General features: G+C 40.5%; 1 protein-coding gene across 1 annotated transcript; it reads left to right on the forward strand.

Moving 5' to 3' along the window:
* Positions 1-4856: 4856 nt before the first annotated feature.
* On the forward strand, positions 4857-8099 carry tirap (TIR domain containing adaptor protein). The gene is made up of 3 exons (XM_011482957.3): positions 4857-5035; positions 5629-6234; positions 6397-8099. Exons 1-3 carry the CDS (start codon positions 5029-5031, stop codon positions 6540-6542), a joined length of 759 nt encoding a protein of 252 aa, XP_011481259.1. The 5' UTR covers positions 4857-5028; the 3' UTR covers positions 6543-8099.
* Positions 8100-9538: the final 1439 nt, after the last annotated feature.

Below are 9538 nucleotides of genomic sequence, written 5' to 3' on the forward strand. Positions count from 1 at the left end.
CCGGACGGAAAAGGAAAGAGGGGAAGAAGAGAGAGGGATAGTGGCGCAAGTCATATAGTGTGGGACTTCTAGTGCCGTGGATTTTAAAAGCAATTCGGACACCATGCTCACTACTTCTCTTTTTTTAATGGTGAATATGACGTCATCGATATCACAAAGTGAAAATCTAAGTAATTGATATGAGCAACAACCATTTATGAATCCACTATGTTATGCAGAAAACATTGATGGTTTATTAAAAAAAACACATTTAAATACATTTTTTGGCAAAAATTTGTTCAAATGCGATGCATTGTGGTCTATATTTGCCAATCTAGTGAGCATCAATGCATACTGTGATTACTCAACTCATCAAGCCACCTGCTACAAAAGGAGACCCAGCTTCATCATTCTTCGCCAGTCCGTTAACCCCGATGGTGCTTAGTGTCCAGAAGCTCACTACGTCTGGCTACTGGTCTCGTCCTGAGCTAACCTTGTCTGTTTTCTGCACTTCAGGGTTTCACCTCATGCCAAAAGTGTCACCTGAACCTTACCACCTCGAGCAGCAGAAGTCACAGCTCTCCTTTGCTGACGCCACCTGTGAATGTGAGCCAAAGTCTCTGTGCTCATCTAGATCTCCAGCCACGCCACGCATCAAGCCACAGCTCTCCTCAAGATCTCCAGCCACGCCACGCACCAAGAACTCAGGCCATGAACTCTGTCTGATCCCTCGCTCTTGGAGTTCCACACGAACGGTACCAGAGTCTTCAATCAAGAGCTGCAGCCACGTTACCCACAGCCTCGCCAGGAACCAACAAGAACTCTAATAAACTTCTTACATACCTTTCACCTATCTGTCTCAGCCTCTGGGTTTCAGCATCTGGGTCTGCCCCGCGTTTTAGTCATGACACCTAATCCCTAACTACTAAAAAACTATATAGCCTGGGACTTCTAGTGCCCTGAATTTTAAAAGCAATTCGGACACCATGCTCACTACTTTTTTTTTTTTAATGGCGGATATGACGTCATCGATTTCACGAAGTTATTAAAGTGAGCGTTTTGCGACGATTGTTTATGAGTCCACTGTCTTCTGAATATAAAAACGTTGATGGTTTATTAAAAATATACACTTAAATACATTTTTTGGCAAACATTGTTCCGACGCAATGCATTGTGGTCTATATTTGCCGATCTAGTGAGCATTGATGTACACTGGTTTTTTGCCGAGACTTCTGGGAATTTTCTAGGGCACTTGATTTTGGAATTGTAGATTCGGACAGCACTACAAAATGGTGAACACACTTTATAGTGAGTAGGGCAGGACTTCGCTCATAGCCCAGTTCTTTTTACTTCAATGTCCCTTTAGGAGCTCCGTAGTTTAGGATGTTAGCTAAAAACATTTTCACAGCTTATAAGCATAATTGAGAAAAATGGTTGGCTAATCACTGAAATAAGAACTATAATTCTATTTATATTCGTTATACTTAAAAAAATTGTATTGTGTTTTTTGTAACTGCTTTTTTTTAAACTAAGTTCATAGCCTTAAAATAAATTGAGGGAAAGAGAGCAAACCTTATCGAAGCAGAAGAAACTAGAATATCGCCTATGTAAAACAATATTATTCTATGTAATATGGGATTACATATCTGCCAAAAATTGAAAGGGCGTAAAGACAACTGAGCGGGCGTATTTAGAAACTGAGTGAGTGAACATTAAAACCCTGCAGGCGCAATTCTAACCAAGCAACCCCGTATTTTACCACAAAACGGCTAAAATCCTTACTGAGCATTGATCTTACTCGGTCAAGTGTCAGTGTTAAGGGGGCGTTTTTGTCACTTGGGGGCGGTATTCAGGGGTGTGTTTGTCACTTGGGGGCATGAACCTTTCTGGTTGATCCGATTGGCTAAGATTTGCATGTCAAGCAGTGGGGCGGGACTTTCATTTTGGGGCTTTAATGGAAAAGACACAGCGGCTGTAATGTGGATTAAAAGCATTAAAACGGTAACAAATGCAGTGAATTTCACATGAGAAAAACTTACAGCACAAAAAAACGCGCTGCACTTTCTTACCTTAGTTTTGGGTCGTTGGTTAAGGTTTTAATCCACGTCACATCCGCGTTTTTTTTTATGAAGGGCTCTTTTTTTATGAAGGGGGGGCCTCAAACAAGTTTGACACAAAAAAGAGCCGACATTTCGAACTGTGATAGTCAAAGAGCCACACCACACACTGACCTGCCAGACACACAAACACACAATTAAAGCCATATTATTTCCCATAAACCCCTCCTCTCCTTACAACAGCACTGGATTAGATGGCGCCGTTTCAGTTTTGAGCGTTTTTTCTGTATTTAACGTTAACACATACCGGTAAAACGTGCATGCTGGTGTGTGTTTTAAAAAGGCAGCGAGCGCAAAACTGAGTTGGTTGTGATTTATTTTTTCAGTCATCAATCAGCATTTAAAATCCATCAAAGTCTTCATCTTCTGTATCTGAAACAGCTGGGCTACATCTCTATCAAACACACCGGCTTCCCTTTCCTCAACCTCAGAACAGTGAAAGCAGACGCGTCAGGCCAAGTTTAAGTCCTGCAGTCCCAAAGTGTGGCGTAACTCACCGGCGCTGAGTCCCGGTAAGGCCTTTCCTTTTCCGCGGAAACTCAGCTGCTGCTGCGTCTTCTTGTCTTGTCGGAGTTGATTTTCCAGCCTCCTCACTTGCGAACCATGGATTCATCATTTTAAATTCTCTGGCAGCAGAGGTTCGATAAGTTAGAAAGATCTTCACAGATTCGGACTTCCTGACCCAATAACTCTTCTGATCAACGTTCAAATGTGTCAGCAAGTATCTCAATCATTTTTTATTAACCCAGAGAGTGAACCACAAATGCATTTCTGAAGAAAAAAGATCGTTTTTTTGCCTTTTAATCAGAATTGTTCGCTTCAAGCTGTGAATGCAGACATGCAGCAGCCGGCTGTCAAAGGACCGTCAACAAAGTGCAACCTCTGTGAACTGTGAAACACCACTGTGTAAAAATCAATAACTCTATAGTTAGAGTTATATAGCTCTGAAGGTAGAAAGGTAGAAGGAAGAATTTGTTTTGCACAATCTTTATTGTAGTAGGAAAATAAGGTCATGATTAGTCAGTACAGTAAGTTTTGTGTCAGTAACTACAGAATCTTTAAAGCTATTGAGCATTTTTGACCACATCTGATCAATATTTAAATACGAAAAATTCCCAACAATAAACAACGTGAATTATGACATAATCTTTATTGCAGTAGGACAATGAGGTCATGATTAGTCAGCACAGGAGGTTTGGTGACAGAAGCTTTAGTATCTTCAGAGCTATTGTGCATTTATGTTATGATTCATATCTCTATTAAATTTTAAAAACTATATGCAATAAAATAGAGGTTGACTTTCCAACAAAATTTAGTATAATAATAGTAATGTAGCATGACTATGCTGACGAGTCTTCATTACCAGTTCATATAAATATAGACATGTATTCACTTTTTAAAAGTTCACTACTGATTTTTACAGACTGTGTTTCACAGAGGTTGCACTTTGTTGACGGTCCCTTGGCGCCGGCTGCTGCATGTCTGCATTCACAGCTTGAAACGAACAATTCTGATTAAAAGGCAATAAAAACGATCTTTTTTCTTTGAAAATGCTTTTGTAGTTCACTCTCTGTGTTAATACAAAAGGATTGAGATACTTGCTGACACATTTGAACGTTTATCAGAAGAGTTATTGAAGCAGGAAGTCTGAATCTGTGAAGATCTAATTTAACCGAATTGCAGCTGCTCTATTCCCGTGTTCCTCCGCGTAGCTGATAGCTGCAGTTTAAACTATGCCTCATAATCGTGTCTCTTTGCATTCCCAGGGTTTCTTCCCAGGGTTTCCGTTCTCATGCTGTTCTCTCCTAGATCCTCTTTACCGAAGTCACACAACAACACATTAGGGCCGCTCTGTACCTTTTGGAGAAAATGTAAGACTTTCACCTTATGGTTGTGAAAGTACTGTACATAGAAAATATGTTAAAGGCAGAGAGCCGCATGCAGCTCAAGACCCCCCCTGCTCTGAGAAATGACAGTCCCGCCCCTCTGCCTCGCCGATAAGACATGGTTCCTGCCCCACAAGTGACAGAAATGCCCCCTTAACACTGAGCGTAAATCCAGATGAGCGCGCAAAAAGGAAGTGACCGCGCAAGCTCACTGTTCAGTTAGGATTGCGCCAGCGCGGTTGTGAGGGTCACTCACTCAGTTCCTAAATACGCCCGCTTAGTTGTCTTTACGCCCTTTCAATTTTTAACAGATATGTAATCCCATAATGTAACAGCTTGCTATCTCTATGGCTCCTCTTTCAAACTTCTCTATTTGCTGCGTCAACATTTTCTTTTTTTCTTGTGGTGTCGACTTCAGCATAAAGATGAAAGTTTACATTGACTAAATCATTGCTGACAATTTTCCATAGTCACATTCCGTTCCTGAAATAGTTTGGATGCTTTGTTTAAAAAAACAAACAAAAAAACAAAGAAAGAAATCGCCTAAATCCTATTTGTTGATCGCATGTTTATGGCCATATACGAAGACCTGTTAAGAATTGTGCTTAAATTGATTAAAAAAGGGTTTTCATTTTATTTTACTGACACAAAGACAACCTGCTAACACACAAACATACCAATGAACCCTATGGTTGATGTTTTCCATGTCAAATGAATAGCAGAAAGATTAATATTTCAAACAGTATCTTAAGTTTAATCACGCTTGAGTAAGATTTATGTAAATATCTATAGATACACTTGTTTTGCAAGAGTTTAGTTACTCAGTGGAGTGTAAAAGCTTGCAGGCATTTGAAACTTGACTGAACATGTCTGGGCGTCCCATCTGCAGCTTCCTCTTTTAGCCCTGATATCAGGGACTTTGCATCAGCTGCTATTTGCTCACGATTGTGTGCATTTTGACGGACAGACTCACGACGGATTCTTTAGGCTGGATTTACTTGGGAGGCTTTGAGGAGCAGTTCAGCAGACATGAAGGCATCAACAAAATGCACGGTACGTGAAGGGAAAGGGTTTCATGGTCAAGCTCTTTTGATCCTTTTACATCCGCAGGTGGTGGATTGTCTTACTCTGGATTACTCTGCGAAGCGGCAGGCATGTAAAATTCATGGGAATTCTTGTCAAACTCAACTGTTTACTATACCTATTGAAAGTCCTACTTCCACAACATGAGCTGTGTCCCATAGATGGCCTGGGAAACAATCGCAAACAGAAAAAAAAGAGATACTCAGACAGGAAGTTGAACCTGGAACTCAACATCTTCTCACAGGAAGGGTCAGTTCTTTGTTTAAGTGGAGGTTCGTGCTCAATAAACATCTGTAAATGCTGGTGCTCTGTGCAAGGATGTACTGGCGGAAAACTCTGGAAGATAGCCATATAAAAGAGTGATGCTTTTTTAATTTTCTTTAGTTTTTTTAGAGGGTTGTCGGTTATGCAGATGACAAGTTCCCCTTTTACATGTTTATTTTTGTGTCCATTCTACATCTTTAGCAAATTATAAAAAGCTTTTTTTTTCACAGGAAGAAGGATTTTGTTATTTTCTGTCTGAAAATGCCAGAAATCCCTGACGCTCATTCTCTTTTCTTTAGGTTGGTTTCGGAAAATCTTAAAAACAGGAGAAACTCTGTCAATACAGCGTGAAAAAGAAGAGATCATAACCCCAAACTCTGTGACGTCTGTCGCCTCTTTATCATCTCCGTCTGCCTCTCCGCTGCCTGCAGAGCCATCGGGGAAATCCCCGTCCAGACCACAGCAACTGCAGCTTGCTCTCACATCTGAGCAGAGATGGAAAAAGAAATATGACCTTTTTGTGTGCCACAGCTCTACTGACTCAGACATGGAGGAGGCCACTCGGCTTGTTTTGTCTCTCGAGGCTGCCCCCCACAAACTCCGATGTTATCTGTGGCACCGCGACGCCTGCCCGGGAGCTGCCATCGCTACAGAGTTTGCCCACGCCTTGAAGGAAAGTCATGTATGGGCGTTACTTATCACCCCCAGCTTTGTGCAGGATGACTGGTGCAAATATGTGATGCACCAAGTTTTGGCAGAGGGACCCATGTCCAACAGGATGATTCCCTTGCTTCAGAACCTGCCACACACAGAGTATCCTGTGGAACTGAGATTCTACTACTACATTGATTTGAGCAGGAACCCAGACAGAGGTCACAGCAGTGTCAACAAGTCTGTGCTGAGGTGTAAGTGGACGTTCTTTGTCGTTGGAAACCCTTTTTGGTCTCAGAATTCAATGACTTATTGAAATTAGATGTTTAATTAAACTGGTTTGTGTCACAGATGAATTTCAGCTGCAGGAAACCAAAGAAAGATTGACTAAATTCCCTCCTGTTTTCACTTTGCAGACTTGGAGAATCTGGCCCAAAAAGAGTTGAAATCTCATCGCAAGCTGGACATGTCTGAGAGCAGCTCTCAAAAGGACAAAGAGACGTTGAAGCAATGCTCCCCTGCAACTTCAACTCTGCCTGTGACGAATGTGGAAGAGAAATAGACTTTCCAATGACTCATGCAGAGATTGTAAGCCGAAAATAAGTCTGCTGCTACTGACCAAGACCACATTAGTGACTTTATCGTGACACTAGTTTTACCAGAAATGTGTGTGTGTGTGTGTGTGTGTTGCTCATACAGTGACAATGATGCAGTGGTTGGTGATTTATCTCTTTTTGGAATCTACACACCCTCTGTTCATTCAAAAATCTGAATGTAAGCCATGCAAGGGTCACTCTGCCACGCAGCAAATGCCAGCTAGAGTTTCCCCTGTAGACCTCACAGATGTCACTTAGGACAAAAAGCTGGTTTTTGATTAAGCTAACTGGAAAACTAGACAGCGTTTAGCTCTTTAGGTGTCAAACACCACGCCTAAATCATATCATCTACTACACAAATGTTTTTGATCCTCAGCTTTGTCTTTTTTTTTATCACGAGATCAACTGAAGGTCACATAGATTTGATCTATACTGTGTCATAGTACTACTTTTCTGTTTAAAACATAAGCGGAGGTTTAGCATCACAACATAAAAAACCTCTGATTTTTCTTCAAGGGGGCTGACATTCTAACATTGAAATCAATCTAATCTCTAAAAGGTGCTGCTGGGTTACGAGGCTTTCTCTAATACTCATGCAGACAAAAAGAGCTATCCAGACGATTACTGAATTAAAAAAAAACCTAGTTTCCTATTTCATCAGAAAGTTCAGGCTTTCTGTTTACTGTCCTGTATGAAACACATGGTCTTTAGGTGAAAATATTTTAGTCTGTTATTTATTGAAAAAACATTGAAGGCAACAAGAAGTAAAATTGTTCAAGCTTGATCTATTTAAGGTGTTTAAAGCCCCACTCTGATCATCTTTTCATCTTTTTTAAAAGCAGTCCCAGTGATCTTTTAATGCTGTTTTTAGCCAAAGTAAAAAAACTGACATGTTTTAGGACATATTTTCTGCAGAGCAGCAGGAGTTCATTAGAAATATCTCTTAGTATTGGGAGGGACTCTTGGCATGGGGTAAGCCTGCCCCTACTTCCCGACATCCATCTGTTTTTGCATTCTCCTGACAGCTTACAGCCCTCACACTCCAACCTAATATTACACATCCAAGCAGTGTTGGAGCTATCAAGCGGTACAGTTTAGATCCAGATTCCAGCCCAGACGAGGAAAACAAAGACATTCATGGATCTATTTGTCTGCAAGTGGATGATCAGAATGGAGCAGTGGCTCACCCACTGTAGCTTCTACGCCACTGCTACAAGCTTCTAATTTTTTATTTCAGTCTGCTCCCAATTCAACACAATTTGAATAAAGAAATAGTCAGAAATCCAATTTTAAGCTGAATTTTCTTTATACATGTCCTATATCTATATGTTACACGTTGGGCTTAAAAGAGGTTTGATATTTAAACACCTGTACCCCTATTGACTACAGAGTTTTCTGGTGTTTAGCTCCTGAGAATAATTTTAATGATTGAATGTTTTATGAAGAAAACAAATGACTTTTGTCGTGTTTTATCTACATTTGTGGTGAAATGTAATAATAAAAGAACAAGCTACTAAACAGAAGAGCTCATTACAGGTCATTCTTGAATCTTACACATGCAGCGGTACAAGCTAAACCTTCATTAAAGGGAGCTGAGGAGCTACTTTACTCGTGGGAAACAAAAATCTATTGTCTCTAAACTGAGAGTATTCAAGGTTTTTTTCCAATCAGATTGTCTTTCAGTTCTCAAATATGCTTCTTTGTGCATTTTCCGTCAGAGCCAGCCATATGTTTGTGACTATGATGAGGTTTCTTTTTCTCCCATGCAATTTGGTTTGCTACAAACGTGGACTTGACTTCTGTGCTCTTCCTCAATTCCTAAACCACAGTGCTCACTCTTGTGACCTGTTCTTCTAAACAGAAGGACAATAGAGGAATCTTACTATGAACATGGTATATTTTGAACAAATGTTCAACCCAGTCCTTAAAAAACACAATATATGACTCAATAACCTTTAACCAGACTAATGTATATTATAAATGATTACATTTATAAATACGTTTTTATTAATGCATTATATATTGGCAATATGACAGATAAAGAATTTTGAACAGGTACTGATAACACTTAAAAAAACGTTGTTATTTTTTTATTACTTAGACACTGTGAAATAAATTAGTCATCTCAGAGCAGTTTAAAAAAAACTGCCGGTAGTAGTAGTAGAGGTGGGAAAGTGTCAGAAGTCAGAACTCTGTCTCCCCCTCTGGTTATCAGCGGGAACCATCTCCTGGGTACTGAATGCACTTCATCTTGCAGCAACCCCAGCGTGCACTTCCTGGGTGCCTCACACCTGACTCTCATTCATTCAACCAATCACAGTCTACTCAAGCACTGCACCGAGCCTCACTCAATGGGAAGTATTGTTTGTGCCACTCTGCCTTCCTTCCTGAGTGTTAAATCAGGACCTGATCTTCAGGATTCAGGATTCCTTATTGTCATTTCTCCACAGGGGATAAAACGAAATTTTTGTCTCTGGTCCGGGGCCAGCTGTTTACAGTGAGATTAAGACAGGAAGTAAGAGACATATTAATATGATATATTATGCTCCCTATTCAGTATTGCACAGAAGAGAATATATCACTGTGTTGCACAGTCCCCTTGGCAACCGGTCGTTTTCAGCATTGTGCTGGTTAATTATTTGGTGTGACACAGTGTTACCTCCTGGAGAGAAGCCTCCCTTTATTTCTGTTAACAAACAAACAGAAAACAATACACTGTATGATCCAGCCCACTCCAGTCCCTCCTTAACAGGACATCGTACAGAAGGGGAGGGCAACAGTGGCCTTTGGAATACATAGGGGGGTTTAAGAGAAGAAGAAGAAGAAGGAAGGAGGGGCTATGACTTGGAGTGTAATGCAGCAGTTGGTTAGAGATCTCTCAGGTGTGGTAACCCTTGAACGGATTTTGTGCCATTATAAAATAAGATAATAGTTATCCTGATTACACCTTAAATATTGCACA

This window comes from Oryzias latipes, chromosome 13 (genome assembly GCF_002234675.1).
Source record: "Oryzias latipes chromosome 13, ASM223467v1".
NCBI classification, from domain to species: domain Eukaryota; kingdom Metazoa; phylum Chordata; class Actinopteri; order Beloniformes; family Adrianichthyidae; genus Oryzias; species Oryzias latipes.

What these genes read in the sequence shown, in the direction of transcription:
- tirap (XM_011482957.3), top strand. An exon ending in CAACAAGTCTGTGCTGAGGT is followed by an intron (nt 6,235 to 6,396) that starts GTAAGTGGACGT and finishes TTCACTTTGCAG; the next exon opens with ACTTGGAGAATCTGGCCCAA.